Source organism: Triturus cristatus, chromosome 7 (assembly GCF_964204655.1).
Source record: "Triturus cristatus chromosome 7, aTriCri1.1, whole genome shotgun sequence".
Taxonomy (NCBI): domain Eukaryota; kingdom Metazoa; phylum Chordata; class Amphibia; order Caudata; family Salamandridae; genus Triturus; species Triturus cristatus.
In genome coordinates, this window is record NC_140590.1 from 711050853 (window position 1) to 711070061 (window position 19209).

Here is a 19209-nt window from a genome sequence, read left to right on the forward strand (position 1 = left end):
ATTGGGCTTAGAGCCGCGTGCCAGAGCCGTCGCCCCGCTGGTTAGCTTGCGGCAAGATTGGTAGCCATGTCAGTCCCCCTGAGGCCATGGTAGTAGCGTTCGATCTCTCTCCCCCCACCGCCCACAAGGGTGGCGGGGTGGGAGACCGGAGTGGCTTCATGGGGGTTCGCAGGAGTCTAGGTACGTGTCGAGGATTTCTGAGGCAGCATCAGGGAGACATACCTGCAGGGCCTGCGCCCTCTAACTCGTGGCTACAGGTACCATAAAGACAGAGCCCAGCTTTGCTGTTCATGCCGAGAACATGCAGAAATCTGAACTGGCATACAAAGTCAAGCACTCTTTAAAGGTGGGTAACTAAAGCGGTACATCCATGATGGATTGGTGAGAGTTGCCTTACAGAAAGTGCTTCTTTTAATACACACCACGCCCCTTCTTGGCCCAGCTTCAGAAAAAGACTCTGCCACCCTCCCCAACCCGTACGCACAGACAGCTCTAGTCCTGGAGCCCAAGCCAACCTCTGTGTTCGGTCATCTTCGTCTCCCTAGCAGTGTGCGCTTATCCCTGTGTGTGTCTATTTGCCAGTGTGAAGTTGTCTGTGGAGGCTTTCACTACGGATGCTACCAAACCTGAGTCTCTCTGAAAACATTTGCCACTCTGCCTGTCTTCTAAAAAGCCTGACTCTTGACTTTCAGTGTCTGTCTTTCTGTGCAGTGGTTTCATAATTTCCATCTGTGTTTGGCTGTCTCTGTTTGCATAGTAAACAATCTCCTGAGACTCTCTTCCTCAAGCAAAGTTGAGATATATAAATATAAACTAGGGAAGTCTTGGCGTCTCTTTTAGAAACGTCTCACACACGCAGCAGACACTCAGAACCCACCTCTCAGCCCATGGAACCACCACCTTCATCCACAGTCCTGCAGGCACACTTTTAGAAACCACAAGGTGCCACTCACATAACCACCTCTATCACACCACTGTCACACAATAGACAAAGCGTGCTCAAAACTGTTTGAGACTCCCAGGATGCACACACACACAAACACACAAAGAACAAAGACCCCCGAATATTAACTGCCTACATGCGCCATTACCAAGAACACTCGTCTCAAGACCGTCCAGGACGTACGATCATATGTGTGCACACATGCCTGACTGCACAAACTTCCCATGGTTCTCTTGATGTGTATGTAACCTTCACAAATGCATCTCACTGCACTCATATCCCACCCAGGATACACACAGCTTAGAACTCGCCTGAAAGTACGACCACTTGCACGCCTTTACGAACACATGCGACTGCCCACTCTGCTCCCATTGTAGTGCCTTAATGTTCAGACTTAGCGCTACACAATAAGCTAAAAGCACACATCCATGTATGTTGACCCTTCAATGTACAATGATGTACACGCAGAACCAAACACAGTATCTGTACACACACCTGGAGGTAAGGCTTTACATACGCATGCACCTTCCACTGCCCCTCCCCCACCCGGCAACGGCTCTGTGTGTACTGTCTCACCTGTTCACGCACTGATCCCAGGGCACCCCAAGTGTCGAGCCATATCTGTACACTCAGTGTATGCAAACTGGGTTCCCTAGGCACCTATCGGAATAGACACCGTTTTACACACACACACATGCAGCCCCCTCCCCCCAGGGACCACCCAGGCGTGCAGGCTTAGCTAGACACTAACACTTGACTGTTCCTGTCCCGTGTCTCTGCACTATGTGTGCACAAGCTCACCCTACACGCTGGCTCCGTTGCCCTCACCTGGAGATAGACACACACACCTGGCTGCGCACGCCGCGCCCTGCAGACTGAGCAGTGACCTGTGCCAAGGCAGGGCACAGACAGACGGGGCAGGGCCGGGACAGCGTGCCCAGACACAAGCGCGGCCGTGCGGTCGGGCACGGGGCCAGGCGCGCCTCCGCCGGCAGGTATTTTCACAGCCCGGAGGCAGCGAAGGAGAACACAGCGCCTCTCCCACCCTCTGCCAAGTGCCCGCGACATCACGTCTGGAGCGGCTCTAGTGCCAGGAGACAGCACTGGAGCAGTTCAGGGCCCAGCAGGGCCCTTCTGAAAGGTGCCCAGGCAGCGGTGCTCCCGGCAGCTAGCAGGCCGAGCGCAGGGCACCGGGGCAAACTCGCAGAATGGCATAAGGAGCTGGGGAAACCCCATGAGAACCGAGGGAATATGTGCCACCAGAGGGGTGAGGGGGCATGGACAGCACTAAAAGTTGTTCGGTGGGCAAAGCGTCAGCTCCAGAGCCGGAGGAGAATGCGAGGCTCTGGACTGAACCCGTGAACTCTTCCGCGAGACACCCCGAGGGCAGCGTGCCAGGCAGTACGCCAAGCAGTGAGCTGAACCCACAAACTGCTCTTCGAAAGTGAAGGAGCAGACTGCCACTCATTGGGGGCGCATCTGGGGTGGGCGTGCCTGTAGCTGGCAGGCAGTCGCATTACATCTTGCACCAGACATGAGACCTCCTTCAGACGGGCACGCTGCAAAGGTGCTTCATGCAACACATTCCTGTGTAAGCCAGATACACCACGTCTCGCCCTTCAGCGGGCACCATGCCCTGTTCTCTTTTGCATCAGGCATCTACAAAGACACCTTCCCCAGTCGTGCTGCATGGCTTCTCGAGACAGTGCAGTCACCCGGTCATGCTCGCCCCTGCAGATGCAGGCCTCAGGCAGGCAGGCCGCAGCTGCGTTGCCACACTCTTATGCAGCAGGCATACTGCCACGTTCCCTCTTGGAGCAGGCGTGCTCCTACGCTCCCTCCTTCATGCAATGTGTGCTGACGCATGTTGTCTTTTGGCAGGCAAGCTGTCTTGCTGTGTCCAGCTGGAGGTGCGTTGCCACGGTCTCCCCCATATAATCCATACATGGGGGGGGGGGTTGCATCATAGTCGCGCGACCTCATTCTCTCCACCAACACGACGAAGTATTCCACATGGTAAGCCACACCTGTGTTATTGCTCTTCGCTCTTCACAGGGGGCCAGCAAATGCCCGCCACCAGCGCCTAGGTAGGTGCCCAGTAAATTACCCCGCTCTCCACTGGCACCACCAATCAGGGAAACCCACAGACCTAGATACAGGGCCTGGGGAGTGCCGTGGCCTGAGGGTCCTCCAGCCTGGAGACCGGTTGTGCCCGGTGGGCAAAGGGCCTCTCAGGCCTGAGGTGGGATGTTTTAAGGCGTTTCCATATTGCCTCCCCTGTGCCAAAGACTTTTGAGCTTCAAGGGTCATTGGGTGAATGAAGTCACAATGGGAGCCACAATATCCAAAGGATCGTTCTAGAATGTCTATTGTTGCTGATTGTTAGGGTGCGGGACTAGGCAAAGAAGTGTTTCATCTCTCTTCAATGGATGCCCCTTTAACAAGGAACCAGCATGGTAGTCGGGCCTTTCTCCCCCACTCCGAGAACCCTCTCTGGAGGTGGCAGGACAGGTTTCAGCCGCCAGGCACCACGCACCTGTCGGCACCTCGTTGTCGATCTGCTGAACAGGTTTTTCAAACTATCTGTGTTTCCAAATCTGTTTATTTTACTTCGTCTGACATTTTTTGTGTAGCTCTCCCTTGCCTTCCCACAGCCATGACACCGGCAGGGGCACAAGATGCATTGGAAAGCAGGCGCTTTCTGATAGGCCGAAGCCCCTGAGTGGGATCGGCCAGTCATGTGTCTCAGCCCTTCAACTCGCGGAGGCCTTGCTGCATGGACCATTTTCATGTAGTGCCGCCGGCTTGTGTGCGTGGAAACCCTGTCGTGACTGCTGCTCCTAAACTTACTGAAATACACTCTTTTCACTGTATTTTTTAAACTGTTTATTTTTTTTGTCACTAAGGTATTTATTAATTTACAGTAAAAAGACTGGAGCTTTACAAACAATGAACTTAGGGGAAGAAAACAAGAGGAAGGGAATATTGGCATGGGTGGGATTACATAATGAAACACTACATCGCATAGAGGCCACTGGGGCAGGACAGAACTAAATACTAGGAAGCGCTCCTGGTCGGGATGTTACCCCAATGTTCAGCTCAATCCAGCATTCATTTGGAGGGGAGTAGGTGAACCAACACACGGAGTTCACCCACACGGCCACACAACTGGTATTGCTCTGAAAAATCGGGCCACGGGTACTCCTAGGTGACGGCCAATGCTTTACACCTCTCCTCCGCACATTTGGTGTGTGGGAACGACCTACAGGTTCCTGCTTTTCCAACACACCATCAGACTGAGCATTGACAGGGAACATGGTCCAATATTCTAGCATTTATTTTTTCTTAGAGGCCAAAAGGGTCTGTCTGCTGAGCTGATTTTGATTATAGTTCTTGAGTGAGGGCACATAGAGTGCAGGCAGTTGGTATGTTTCTGTTTTGGAGGGCAGCTCTTGGGTTTTATGGTATGCACTCCTTTTATTCCTGTGTTGGAGAGATCTCAATGAACAAGCCATTCTAGTTCTATTTATTTGGAGTTTGACATTCTAGTCCTTCTTCTATTATTTGCTTGCATCCCTGAGTGGGCTGCCCCTAAAAACCATTTTCTATTCTTTAGACAAGGGCTCCAAAGGAAGCTGTCATTCTTGGTTATGTTTTTATTCTTTGCCTGAGATCTATAAAGAAGGTGTCTATTATGGTGATTGCCATATTTTTAGGTTTTGAGTACTAGACAGCGCAAGCTGTACGGTTGCAAAAGACCTACTGTGGTCTTACTAAAAATGACAGTTCACTTAGAGCCCACCCCTTGCTTACCATGGGATGCCTTAATTGCCACTCTCATTTACTTGCCACTTATTAAATGGCTTGCCTTTTCCTTCTGTTTGTCCATCCCCTGGAGCACAGCCACTTTACCATCCCTTTGACTGGATGACTTGTATCCTTCCACTGTTCACATTTAGGGAACTACTTTTTTAATATTCTTTTACCAGTCCTTAAGAGTGCATATGTTTTCCAGCTCTCTCCCTCGTGTGCTGCTTGCGCGCACCAACACCGCCCCCCCCTGCATGCTCCATATTGCCCTCTCCCAAGCATGCTGCTCTCTGTCGTCTGCTTCTTCCTCCATGCTGCTCTCTCCCTCCTGGGCTGTTTTGCCCCTCCTCGGACTACCTGGCTTTAATTCATCACTCCCGTTCCCTCGTCCACTCCTCCATTGCTCCTGCGTCCCCTCATGGGCATTTACATTTTTTAGATGCTATGTGTGCATCGCCCCACGTAGAGCAATACGACAACGTTGTGAATGTGTTTCTGCATATGTGTGTGTGTTCATTCAAATATATGCACACATGTGGGCGTATATTTGCATATGGTGGCACATATATGGGGATGTGTGCCTCCATAGGTTTGTGGGTGTGCATGGGTGAATGTGAGCATGCATTGGTGTGTCTGCGTGTGTGTTAATTTGTGTGTCTGTAAATGTGTATTCTTATGCATGTGAAACAAAATCAATTTGTAATAATGCTTATTGAGCAAAACATGCCAATCAAATGAAATGTATCAGCTGCCTTTACACTACAGGTGTTTGCAGAAGAAAGCATAGAGTCGGGGCTAGACTGTCCCGAGAGGCCAGTCTCTGGGAGATGTTAACCAACAAGGACAGGGAAGCTTTGGGGCATACTCATACAACCACTGGGCCCCACACGGGTCTGGCACGTGCACTGTGTGCTAGTGAAAGGGGAGACTTCCCTTGAAATGTTACAAAAGCCAGTTGGACATGAGCAGTGAGGGATTCTGTCCCCGTCTTGCCTGCTTTTTAAAGCCGCACATTTTACAGCCTACAAGCCGTAGACGCCAATGTCTCTTTTAGCCCTCGAATAATATGAAGAAAAAAAAAAAAAAGAAAACATATTGAGCCTGGCGGAGGAGTTCTGCTCATTTTCATTGTCCTAACAGGGCCACTGGCCACAGCAGAGACCGGAACAGAAAGAAGGAACGAACGAGGGGCAACAACATGGCGCCGAGACTGCGCTTACCTTCGTGGGAGTGGGAGAACCAGAGCTGCGAGGCTCCCGCCGCGTGCGGCCCACGGAAGGAGGGCTCGGAGGGCGATGACGTGGGGACCGCCGGGTGCGCAGGTGCTGACCCCAAGCCACTGGTAAGGAAGGTCCCCATGAGCGAGGCCGAGGAGTTTGCCATCATGCTGCCTGCTGGAATGAAAAATCCAAATATTAGCACAAGATGAAGGGTCAATAAGAGTCAATAATCATATATTTCAACACGTGCATAACAAACACAACAGATGTGTCTCCAGATATCGACTTCCTTACCACGGAATTCAATTGTACTTACTTTATTTACTGGCCTGGAAAATAAAACTTCCTGCGACAAGCGCCTAACCCACTCAACTTATAAAATCAAGACTGCAGTTTCCATGTCCTGGCCTGTTGGTGTCCCATGTGCCCCATCTCTGGCGGACCTGCCGCGAGCCAGCCCCCGTGTTTCCCGTGGTACCGGGCTGGAGAGCGCCCTTGCCCCGTCTGGAACCCAGAAGACGCCCCTCCTCCAGCGCCTGGGAAAAGAGGTGCATGGACAGCACGGGAGGCTGAGAATGGAAAAACGATGTCCTTAACTTTTACATGGTCCAAACACAGACTCGCCTATTTCTCCCGCTCTTGCCAGGGCCAGAGCCTCAAACATTCCCGGGCCATGCCTCCCCTGCTCCCTCGCAAGCCACAACTCCGGCTGCCCCTTCTGCTCTCTGGCCAGGCTTATCTGCCTATCACACTCCTCTCCTCGGCCTGTTCCAAGCGGCCCCAGCTCTGCTGCCACGCCCAGATTTTGGTCTGCTCCCGGGCATGCCCCAAGCTTCCCTTCTGCACCTCAGCCTTCTCTAGTCTTTTCTCTTGCCCCGCCTCGGCCTTCCCCAATCATGTGTGCTGCCTCTCGGTCTGCCCCAATCTTTTCTGTTTCCTCTAGGCCTGCCCCAATATTTTCCCTTGCTCTCCGTCCTGCCCACAATCTTTTCTCCTGTCCTCGGCCTGCCCCAATCTTTTCTGTCGCTCTCCGGCCTGCCCCAATCTTTTACTCCTGCGCCTTGGCCTACCCCAATCTGTTCTGCCTCTCCTCGGCCTGTCCAATGTAATCTACTGCTCCTCCACCTGTCCCAGTCGTTTCTACTGCTCCTCGGCCTGCCCGAATCTTTTGCCCTGCTCCCCAGCCTGTCCCAATATTTTCAATTGTTCCTCGGTCTGCCCCAAAATCTCCTGCCGTTTTCACTCTTCTCTTCTGCTCATCGGCCTTTCCCAATATTTTCTTCTGCTGTCCTTCCTGTCCCATTTTTTTCAGTTCCCCGGCCTGAAACAATGTATTCACCTGCCCCGGGCTTGTCCCAATGTTTTCTAAGTCTCCGCGGATTTCCCACACACCTCCAGTCTATTCACCCGCCTCTTCTTGCAGATGTGAAGTGCACTGGGTGGCACTGGCCTGTGTGAAGTACAGAGTGAGTGGACTGACCTCTAGTGAAAGGGTAAGTTCCCAAAGCCCGGTTGCTCCCGCCTGCAGAGGCAGTGCCTGTCACATATCAATGAAATTCCAGACGGGACTGACTGCTCCAGGCCAGCCGGGATTTAAGAGGGCCGACCTGTCACTTAATTCTGGACGAAGGAACGACGAATGAACGGCGAAAAACAGCGCCACGTCGTGGCCATTCACAGATAAGCATGCATCAACGGCAGTAAAGTCTTTTCTGTGAGCATAAAAGGGCATCTGACTGACTCTGCCCCAGCCCCTCCTTACAAAGCAAGTGGCATCCGCTGTTCGCTCCACAGTGGCTCATCTTCTACAAAAGTCCTCGGGTACCCTCCCAGTGGAAAAGCATCCAAGCCAGGACCGCGGGACCCTGGCAGAGAACGCTCCACTCCTCCCTCTGGCCAGATCTAAGATTTCTAAGATTGCAAAAGGTAAGTATAGAAAAGAAGTCGCCCACGTCCACACCCGCATCACCCGCCCCCGCTCCTCTCTCGCGCCATCCTTCTCACCCAACCCTCCCTTCACATGCCACATGCTTGACTATCCGTCCCCATAACCCCCTCCCGACCTAATGTCATTATCACCGTCCGTACTCTCCTCGGCTGCAGCCCCTTAGCACCTCCCTTCCCATCTACACCTTACCACTATAGCTCTCTTCACTCTACCCCCACACCCCGGCCCCATCACACGTTGTTTTCTATCCCCCCCCCCCCACCCCCACACACACACACACATTTAAATCTCCCGTCACCCTTGGAGAGAAGCCCGCATCCTGCTCGGCTCCGAGCTGGCAGGCGGCCTTAAGCTAATATGAGACATGTACTAAAAGTGAAACTTTTATTTTTAACTCAGGAAAACCAAAGACCTTCCTGGGATGTGCTGTGTTTTGAAACGTCTTGGCCCTTACGCCTGGCATGCACACATAACTGGGCCCCGCAGACAGTACGTTGAAGGCACTATTGTGTTTAATTCTTTCTAACTACACCCCCGCCCCCCAACCCCCGGGACAAGGGAACTAAAAATATTCTAGCTTCTCAACGGCCCTGCCCCCACCCCACCTCAGTGTCTGCCCGCCTTGCCATTCCACGAGAGGAGACCTCCCCGACCCCGATGAAAGTCCGCCCTAGCCCCACCAATCACCTCAGTTCTGATCGGTAGCATGCATCACCGCCATCACAGACCGCCACAGACCCCTACCCCCACAAGGCCCCTCGGCCTTGGACTGCAGTGTTCCCAGACTGATACAGCTGACACTCACACAGCTCCGTTAATGTACATTTCACAGCGGAACACAGCAAAAGAACAGGAGTTAAGCATGGGCTGCACGAATATTCTCAACCTTCAAATGATGCATGGATGGGTCATGGATGCATAGGTGGATAAACTCGTGATTATGCTGGTGCAGGGGTGGTTACATGAATGCACACATGCTTAAAAAGGTGCTTAATGAATACACGGTTGTTGGTGCACGGACGGATACCTGGATTGTTCAAAGGATGCACACGGGTCTACCCACGTGTCTCAATGCTCAGCTGCAGCCCCTCCCTCCCCCAACTCCCGATATCTGACTAGACGACGATTCCAAAGCAGTACTGTAGACAGGTAAACCTGTAGACAGTGTTGTCTGGAGGGCGGGGCGCGGGGCGGTCCTATGTCAGGCCTGCCTTACAGTGAGTGGCACCAGCCAGTCACCTCTTCAGTGTTGCTGAAATATGAGCAAGCGTAGCCCCCCTAGCCACCTTACCAAAACCTTCCCCCACCCACGCTGTGTTTTTAATGTAACCACCAATGCACCCATCAAACCTTCAGGGGTTCCAATTCAGCCATATATACCCTAATTATCACTTAATGTGTCCATTCAACCAGCCATTTCACCATACATGATTTCATTGAACTACTCGTCATTTATTCAGGCTGCCATTTTAGGCATTTGTGCATCCATTCAACAATACACAAATCCGCCCATCCACCCATAAATAACCATGCATCCATGAAACCATTCTGTTCACCACTTATTAAATCACCCGTGCATCGATGCATTCATGTAACCACCCATGCATGAACATAATCTAGGGTTTATCCACCCATGCATCCATGCATTGGTTTAAGTGTCAGAGCATGCATGTCATCTATGTTTAACAATGCTTAATGTCTGTTGTTACGCAGATTTCCTCCTTGGAATATACATTTCCTTGAACGGTCCCAATCCCACAGCCAGTTATCAATAACCAAAGCCTCCATAGATACCAAACTGACCCCTGCTGCTCCCCCTGCCATACAGTGCAAGGATACTCCTCCCCGGTTTAATGAATGCATGTCTCTTCAATAGAGTAGAAAATGCATCCCTGACAGTGACTCCACCCCCACACACCCCCATCTCCCGTTAGTGGTATACTCCCACCTCCACACCCCGCTGCCTTCTCAAGACCAGGAGTGACCACTGGGCAGAGACTGTAGGGGTCGAAGACTGCGTCTCCAGAGAGGGCATTACTCAGTGGAGGCGAGCAGACCTCCGGACCAGGGCCTGTTAGAGGGAACTTCCAGTGAGTCAGGCCTGTAAACTACACTGACTGTGCCTGCAGCACTGGCCTTCATTATAACACAGAAAAGGATTCATAGAGAGCCAAGCCCAGTCCCCGCCACCCTCCCACCCCTTCGGCCCACTCCAGGTTGTGAAGAGCTGACCTCAACGCAGCCACACAATGTGTCAAGGCGAAAGGAATGCGGGGCGGCACAGCAACAGGATTACGCAGCAGAAAACGGATGCTGTGTTAAGACAAGCATTGGCAAAGCCAATAGGTCTTGCCTATGGGAGAGCTATTAGCTTCGCCAATATCTTTTAGCTGGACAGCAGTGTGACCGTGCAGCATGTCTAAAAGTAAAGTTACAAAAAAAAGCACTATGACGTGACCAGTGCTGGCCCCGTCATGGCGCTTTTTTCGGGGGGTGAAGGGGAAAAAGCAAAAGGAGCATGTAGGGTAGGAGGGGAAGAAGCAACAGGAGCACAGGGGAGTGGGAGGGAAAGAAGCGGCAAAAGCACAGGGGGGTGGGAGGGAAAGAAGCGGCAAGAGCACAGGGGGGAGGGGAGGGAAAGAAGCGGCAAGAGCACAGGGGGGAGGGGAGGGAAAGAAGCGGCAAGAGCACAGGGGGGAGGGGAAGGAGTAACACAGAGCAGGGGCTGGAGGGAAAGAAGCAACACAGAACTGAATAAGCCACTTGGAGCGGGAGGGGGAGAAGAAGCAACAAGGAGCAGAAAGGGTGGGAGGGGAACAAGCAACAGGGATAACAGAAGCAAATGAAGAAACTAGTACCTGAATCACAGAGCAAGCAGTGGATAGACAGCGGAAATGCACTAATTAGGCTGGTCAATCAGTATTTGGTTCATGCTCCACACAAAAGTAGAGGAAGTGAAGCCGATATCTGCTGGCCAATTTGGAGGCAGCAAGGAAGAGTGACAATAAAGCCAACGAATGGTAAGCAATGGGCGGTTTCCAAGCCCCTTAAAGTTAACAATACCGCTTGCAGTGACAGCGCATGCATTATTGGCAGGTGAGGCCTAAACAATGAGGCTGTGTTAGCGCTACACATCACTGAGGAGGCCTCATCTCCAGTAAGTTGTCCGGTTCTTGATGCCTCGAAACGTAACCTCATATGGAATAATGCCTTCAGTACTGGAGGCCACATCCCCACAAGAATAAAAACAGATGGGAAGAAATACTGGAGAAAATATACTTATAATTAATATATTTATAAAACCAAACAGCTCAGAGATCCACACTGATGATTTTAGTACAGCTATTTCTGCTGGCGAGACATGGATTTTATTCCGTAAACAGAATGACAAAGGATAGAAAGGGCAGACGGTGCTTCCAGCCTCACTTTCATGGCACTGCCAGCTTAAGTCACCAAAGGGCACTGGCTTTCCCAAACAAGACAAGCAGTGCTTTGAAGTGTTTTGGGGGTTCTGGCATTCACAGCAAGCAGTGAAAAAGAGCGACTATTGAAAGGCTGGCTAACAGCACCAGCTTCCTTGGTCGACACTGCCCCATGAAAGTACTGCAGCCCTGGTGAGATAAACCGGTATTGTCCCATTAAAAGACTAGGAGGCCCACTGGAATTGTCAGTAGTGTCTAATTAAAAGTGTGGCAGCTCTTCAGAGAGTGCTGGGAGACACAGTGCCAAGATGAAAAAGATGGCACAATTGCGCCAAAAGTGGGTCTGCCGAGAAGAGCCTAGTGGCAACTTTATCGTGGAGTGCACTGTATAAGTGTTGTATTCATTCAGTCAAGTTCTTCGGCTGTCTCATCAACAGCGCAGCAGCAGTGCTAACAAGAGCTGGTCCTGACCCATTGCATTTGTATCTTCTCTCCATTGGAAATGCTGCTCTATTAAAAAGAAGACTAGGCCAATCATAAACTCTGGCACTGATTCATAAAAGTATTGCAGCCCCTTCAAGCAGAAGAGGTGACGTCACATTAAAAGTATAGCGCAAAATGCTGGTACTGTACATAAGATAAGTGCACTTTGTGTTCTGTAATGTATATTTCAGCCCTGCTGAAAAGTGCTGGGACTATCCCATTAAATATACTTGAAGGAAATATAATCATTAATTCATTTTGGGGTTTTAAATATCACTCTTGGATGCCTCGTGGTTACTTCACAGCGCTGTACAGTTCGAATTTCAAGACTGGTGATTAGTGTAGCCAGGGTCCAATGATATGTGACGAGTGATCACTGACTGACATTCATCACGCATCAGCACATCTTCAGTGATTTATTCAGGAGCCGCTCTGAAGAGCTTACTGTTTAGAAGTTCCTTGATCATAGATAGTTGGGTTCTCCCATCTGGTGACGGGTCACAACAAAATTCACTCCTTAGGGCCTTATGTGGCATGAGATCTGCCTTTATGTTTTAGTCTCTCAAATGTTTCTTGGGTATCCAATGTGATGCAGCTGATTGTAGATTTCCATTTGGGACGCAACAGCGGCAAGACTTTGAGTGTTTCCCTATATGACCACCATACTCAAAACACAAATGTACAGCATATGCTTGTGCATGCAAACATGCATAATTGTCTTATATGGATGTATTTAAATATGTGCATTTCTTTGCAAAGATATATATACTACAACAGTTAAAGAAAATACGGATATTCTTATAGGTCTGTTTACATTACTTATGGTTAATAAATACATATATATATGTGTGTGTGTGTGTGTATATACATATATATTATTGTATGCTTAACATGTATATAAGTGACTGCACAGTGTACATATACATTATTTGATTATACTCTTATGGGTGTCTGCTTTTATTTTATCTATCACTATGTGTGATGACGTATATAAGTTATTTGATTATATACTTATGGGTCTCTGTCTTATTTTATTTTATCTATCACACTTTGTAAGTATGATAAAATTAAAATAAGTAAACATAAATAAATAAACACATTAAAAAAAGCAAAAATAATAAGAATAAATAAATTAGCTTTATGTATAGCAACTCTTGAAGGTCCGAGTTTTTAAATATTTATCCATTCATGTACATGTGACTTTAAATCACATTATTATTTTCCTTATAAGTGTATACCTTCTTATTTAGTTAATTATCTATATATTTATTACTTTACTACCACGAAAGAGAAAAAAAAGCTTAAACTCTCTCCAATTCAGTACTTTACATCTCATCCTATACCTCGCTCAATATTTCCTCTATCTTTATCTCTGACCCCCCAACCTCATTTTTACCTCATTTTACCACTATACTCTCTCAAATAACCCTTTCTAAACTGTTCCTCCCCTATCCCTCCCTCATTATACTACTATGATCTTCCAAATAACACTTTCTAGAATCTTCCCTCCTTTATCCTATTCAATCCAACTAACAGATTCACATGTCAACCGCTTCAATGAACAATTTATATTTCCATATTCTAATCTACCCCAAATCAACTTTGAGTTCCGGAGTAGCGTGCTTCCCACCAAAAAGCGCTTCAAGGCCTTGTCAGGGGTAGTACGCGCTATATAAATACAATTAGAATTACAATGTTCCCCCATGTTCTTCATCCAATAAGCTTTATGTGCAATATACAGAACTATATTATCTCTTGTACTAACTGCGACTGAAGCGTTTTCAATCCAGGTTTTGCATCGCCATGCTTTTCTAAAGTCAGGCATGATTCGGCTGCCTGATTTTGTAATGGTGTACCTGTTTCAGAGAAATAAACAGGTATAACTTGACATCTTTGAGTACATTGCTGATTTATGAAAAAGACTGGTCGAAGTCAAATATAGCCCACGTTTTTCCGACTTGGTGTTTTTAGGTGGTGAACTTTCTAGATTCTGAGGCCATCTGAATGGGATGGACTCCTGGTATTTTCCACTAAACACAAAGTTTTCTGTCTTTCTTCCGTTCAAATAAAGATTATTTTCCTGCATCCAGAGGTGCATGTGGTAAGGCAGTTTGTTATTTTGTTCTAGACATCTTGGGACTCATCGAACATTGAATGCACATCGGCGAGTCATTGGCTTACATTTGGTAGTGGTGATCTAGGACCTTTGCCAAGGACTGCCTTTTTTAACAGCCATGCCAAGAATGTTGAGCGCTGTGGAACGCCGAATGGCACTTTCCAAGCGGATGAAGTCATTGATCCAATTTATATTTCTTGGCTATAATCAAGGAAGGTGGACCAGACCAGGCTAGAGCACATTGACCTCCGCCCCGTCCTAGAGCCTTCATGAAAACCTGAATACTGCGTTTTAAATATCGTGCCACCAGATATCGTTAGCAGAATATTGGCTACCAAAATAAGTATTGACTGGCAAGCATAGAGTTACTATATTTAACTCAACATCCATGTACCACGACAATATACGTAACATCAAGGTACATAGATGTGGAGTTAAGAATAATTAAACCTAAACGTACGTATACATTGTTAGCTTCACTATATTTGGTGGTCGACACTTAGGCTGCAATATATTGGTAGTACAATATGTTTGTGCTGGATATTGTGACGTACGGCCATAGGGTCAGCTGCGGCATATTCCTCTGAGAGATCAACTAGTGTCTGATTTGGTTGCTGATCTTAATCCTTTGATGTGAGAGAATGTACTCTCTCCTCTTGGTCAGTATGGTTTTGATGCCCATTGGGATCTGCTGGTGGTTGTGTCAAGATTCGCTTTGTTCCTCTTGGTTTTGTAGCTTCTTTCTCAAAGATTTTGCCAAGAACTGATCGTTTAGAGATTGGGCTATAATTGGCGAGACTCTTTGAGCCTGCCATTGATGACTTAAGAAGGGGTGTGATAATACCCTACGGTAGTGATTTGAGGACAGAGCCTTCTGGGATTCAAGCACTGAACACACACGTGAGGTTGGGAACGAGAGTTGTCGTGTATTGGTTCATATTGTCTGGAGTGCGCGGTTCTCATGAAGTTTGATGCTTTGGGCTTTAGTTCCAGTGACTATAGTTCCTTGTCTTCCAAAAGCTTGAACGCTATGAGTGACCCCTGTAGAGCATGTTCCGTTATACGATAGAGAAGGGGATAGGGAAGTGTTGTTACGTACGTTATCCGAATCATTTGATATTTCCAATTTAAAGTACAACATAAGGTTGTTGACCTGTTGCACAGAGACACCTGGGACAAGTTTTCAAAGTTTCTGTGTTTGTAAATTCTTAGATCTGTCTAGATGTGTTCGGAGCTCCGTTAACGCGTTCATGCAATATGGCTTTTTGCTCTATATACGGACTTATGGTATCCTGTCTTATGGTGCTGGCCAAGTATCTGATCCGCAGAAGTTAATGTGAAAACGCCATCTTCATTCGTATGAATTGTTTCTTCTTTTGAGATTGCTTGGTTCTTCATTGAGCTATTTGCTTGTTCATTTGCCCACTATTGTTTTCTTTACTGACTTGGGAGGGGTTTGTTTGTCGAGCCGGTGATGTTAGTAGAACGTATCTACTTTGGTTTCTGCATGTGGAGTAGTGGATGGGTTCTTTCTGTCTCTTTGAAGGACTCTTAAAGGTTTTCGTCCTTAGGTTTTTGGTGTGTCTCACTGCAGATGAGTTTGTGTCATTCCAAGGGGGCACTGGTGCAGCTAGTCTGAGAGCTGAAGCTTTATGAAGGGCTGATCTGACCAACTGTAAAGTCGCCTGAGTATGAGAATGGCAGACTTGACGAGAAATATAGGTACTGGAACAAAAATAGTATAGCAGACGTCGTGGGAAGTGCTGCCTTTTTTCAGAAGTACAGCAGTGGTACTGTTTAGTGCAAGTACTGTCCTTCTGGGAAATGTGAGTACTGTCCAATCAAAGCTATAGCAGCCCCACTGAGAAGTGTGAGTAATGTCCCATTACGAGCATGACAGCCCCACTGAGAAGTGTGAGTAATGTCCCATTACGAGAATGCCAGCCCCACTGAGAAGTGTGAGGACTGCAATTAAAAATACAACAGTCCTACTGAGAAGTGCAAACACTGACCTAAATTGAGCAGACTCCAGCAGAACTTGTCATCTATGTTTGATGCATGTCGAGGGCAAAAGTCTTTGCCTTTAGCCACACCTTCTATATATACTGTATGACTTAGTAATATAACCTACTGTCAGTACTGCGGCCCTGCTAAGAGTGCTTGCACTTCCAAGAAGTAAGGCGTAACAGATAAGAATGGCAAGTCCTGTCCCTTTAGCCTGTCCCAATGAGAAGAGCATGTGGTAGCACACTAAATCTGCTGAGAAGTGTGTTCGAAGTCCGATTAGAAGTGCAGCAGCCCTGCGTAGAAGTGCAAACATCGTCCAGTTTAGGTGAAGTAGCCCTGCTAGGAAGTGCGTAAGTAAACTCATTAGAAGTGTAGCAGGCCTGCTTACAGGTGCGTACGTAGTCCCATTAGAAATGTAGCAGCCCTGCTTAAAAGTGCGTACGTAGGACCATTAAAAGTATTGCAGTCCTGCTTAGAAGTGCGTACATGGCCCTATAAGAAGAGTAACAGCCCTGCTTACAGGTGCGTACATAGACCCATTAGAAATGTAGCAGCTCTGCTCAGGACTGTGTACATAGTCCCATTAGAAGCGTGGCAGTCCTACTTAGTAGTGCATCTGAAGTCCCATCAGAAGTGTAGCAGCCCTGTTGAGACGTGTGTACGTGGTCCCATTAGAAGTTCAGCTGCCTCACTTAAAAGGGGTTACGTAGTCCCAGTAAAAGTATAGCAGCCCCGATGACAGGGATGCATGTAGTCTCATTAGAAGTGTAGGAGCCCTGCTAAGTAATGCGTATGTAGTCCCACGAGAAGTGTAGCAGCACTGTTTAAAAGTGCGCACGCAGACCCATTAGAAGTGCAGCAGCCACACTTTGAAGTTTGTTTACACAGTCCCACTAGAAGAGTAGCAACCCAGCTTGGAATTATGTTTACACAGTCCTGTTAGAAGAGTAGCAGCCCTGCTTAGAAGTTTGTTTACGCAGTCCCTTAAATAGGGTAGCAGCACTGCTTAGAAGCTTGTTTACGCAGTCCCATTAGTAGAGTAGCAGCCCTGTTTAGGATTATGTTTACGCAGTCCCATTAGAAGAGTAGCAGCCCTGCTTAGAAGCTTGTTTACACAGTCCAATTAGAAGTGCAGCAGCCACGCTTAGAAGTTTGTTTACACATTCCCATTGGAAGAGTAGCAGCCCTGCTTAGACTTATGTTTACAGTACCATTAGAAGAGTAGCAGCCCCGCTTAGAATTATGTTTACACAATCCGATTAGAAGAGTAGCAGCCCTGCTTAGAAGTTTATTTACACAGTTCCATTAGAAGATTAGCAACCCAGCTTAGAATTATGTTTACACAGTCCCGTTAGAAGAGTAGCAGCCCTGTTTAGAAGCTTGTTTATGCAGTCCCATTAGTAGAGTAGCAGCCCTGCTTAGAAGCTTCTTTATGCAGTCCAATTAGGAGAGTAGCAGCCCTGTTTAGGATTATGTTTACGCAGTCCAATTAGAAGAGTAGCAGCCCTGCTTAGAAGTTTTTTCCGCAGTCCCATTAGAAGAGTAAAAACCCTGCTTAGAAGTTTGTTTACGCAGTCCCATTAGAAGAGTAACAGCCCTGCTTAGAAGTTTGTTTACACAGTCCCACTAGAAGAGTAACAGCCCTGCTTAGAAGCTTGTTTACACAGTCCAATTAGAAGAGTAGCAGCCCTGCTTAGAAGCTTGTTTACACAGTCCGATTAGAAGACTAGCAGCCCTGCTTAGAAGCTTGTTTACACAGTCCCATTAGAAGAGTAGCAGCCCTGCTTAGAAGTTTATTTACACAGTCCTATTAGAAGCGGAGCAGCCCTGCTTAGAAGTTTGTTTACACAGTCCCATTAGAAGCAGAGCAGCCCTGCTTAGAAGTTTGTTTACACACTCCCATTAGAAGAGTAGCAGCCCTGCTTAGAAGTTAGTTTACACAGTCCCATTAGAAGTGGAGCAGCCCTACTCAGACGCTTGGTTACACAGTCCAATTAGAAGTGCAGCAGCCACGCTTAGAAGTTTGTTTACACATTCCCATTAGAAGAGTAGCAGCCCTGCTTAGAAGCTTGTTTACACAGTCCGATTAGAAGAGTAGCAGCCCTGCTTAGAAGCTTGTTTACACAGTCCGATTAGAACACTAGCAGCCCTTCTTAGAAGCTTGTTTACACAGTCTCATTAGAAGACTAGCAGCCCTGCTTAGAAGCTTGTTTACACAGTCCCATTAGAAGAGTAACAGCCCTGCTTAGAAGCTTGTTTACACAGTCCAATTAGAAGAGTAGCATCCCTGCTTAGAAGCTTGTTTACACAGTCCGATTAGAACACTAGCAGCCCTTCTTAGAAGCTTGTTTACGCAGTCTCATTAGAAGACTAGCAGCCCTGCTTAGAAGCTTGTTTACACAGTCCCATTAGAAGAGTAGCAGCCCTGCTTAGAAGTTTATTTACACAGTCCTATTAGAAGCGGAGCAGCCCTGCTTAGAAGTTTGTTTACACAGTCCCATTAGAAGCAGAGCAGCCCTGCTTAGAAGTTTGTTTACACACTCCCATTAGAAGAGTAGCAGCCCTGCTTAGAAGTTAGTTTACACAGTCCCATTAGAAGTGGAGCAGCCCTACTCAGAAGCTTGGTTACACAGTCCAATTAGAAGTGCAGCAGCCACGCTTAGAAGTTTGTTTACACATTCCCATTAGAAGAGTAGCAGCCCTGCTTAGAAGCTTGTTTACACAGTCTGATTAGAACAGTAGCAGCCCTGCTTAGAAGCTTGTTTACACAGTCCGATTAGAACACTAGCAGCCCTTCTTAGAAGCTTGTTTACACAGTCTCATTAGAAGACTAGCAGCCCTGCTTAGAAGCTTGTTTACACAGTCCCATTAGAAGAGTAGCAGCCCTACTTAGAAGTTTATTTACACAGTCCTATTAGAAGCGGAGCAGCCCTGCTTAGAAGTTTGTTTACACAGTCCCATTAGAAGCAGAGCAGCCCTGCTTAGAAGTTTGTTTACACACTCCCATTAGAAGAGTAGCAGCCCTGCTTAGAAGTTAGTTTACACAGTCCCATTAGAAGTGGAGCAGCCCTACTCAGAAGCTTGGTTACACAGTCCAATTAGAAGTGCAGCAGCCACGCTTAGAAGTTTGTTTACACATTCCCATTAGAAGAGTAGCAGCCCTGCTTAGAAGCTTGTTTACACAGTCCGATTAGAACACTAGCAGCCCTTCTTAGAAGCTTGTTTACACAGTCCTATTAGAAGAGTAGCAGCCCTGCTTA

At 47.8% G+C, this 19209-nt stretch overlaps 1 protein-coding gene across 5 annotated transcripts in view; it reads right to left on the bottom strand.

The window, feature by feature from the left end:
* BAHCC1 (BAH domain and coiled-coil containing 1) overlaps positions 1 to 19209 on the bottom strand; it is a 411074-nt gene that overhangs the window by 149050 nt on the left and 242815 nt on the right. For 3 of the 5 annotated variants that reach the window (XM_085617382.1, XM_085617381.1, XM_085617385.1), the window contains one exon: positions 5974 to 6147. In XM_085617382.1, coding sequence (XP_085473508.1) covers positions 5974 to 6147 — 174 coding nt within the window. The remainder of the gene's footprint in view (positions 1 to 5973; positions 6148 to 19209) is intronic. The other 2 variants (XM_085617383.1, XM_085617386.1) reach the window with 1 other exon arrangement.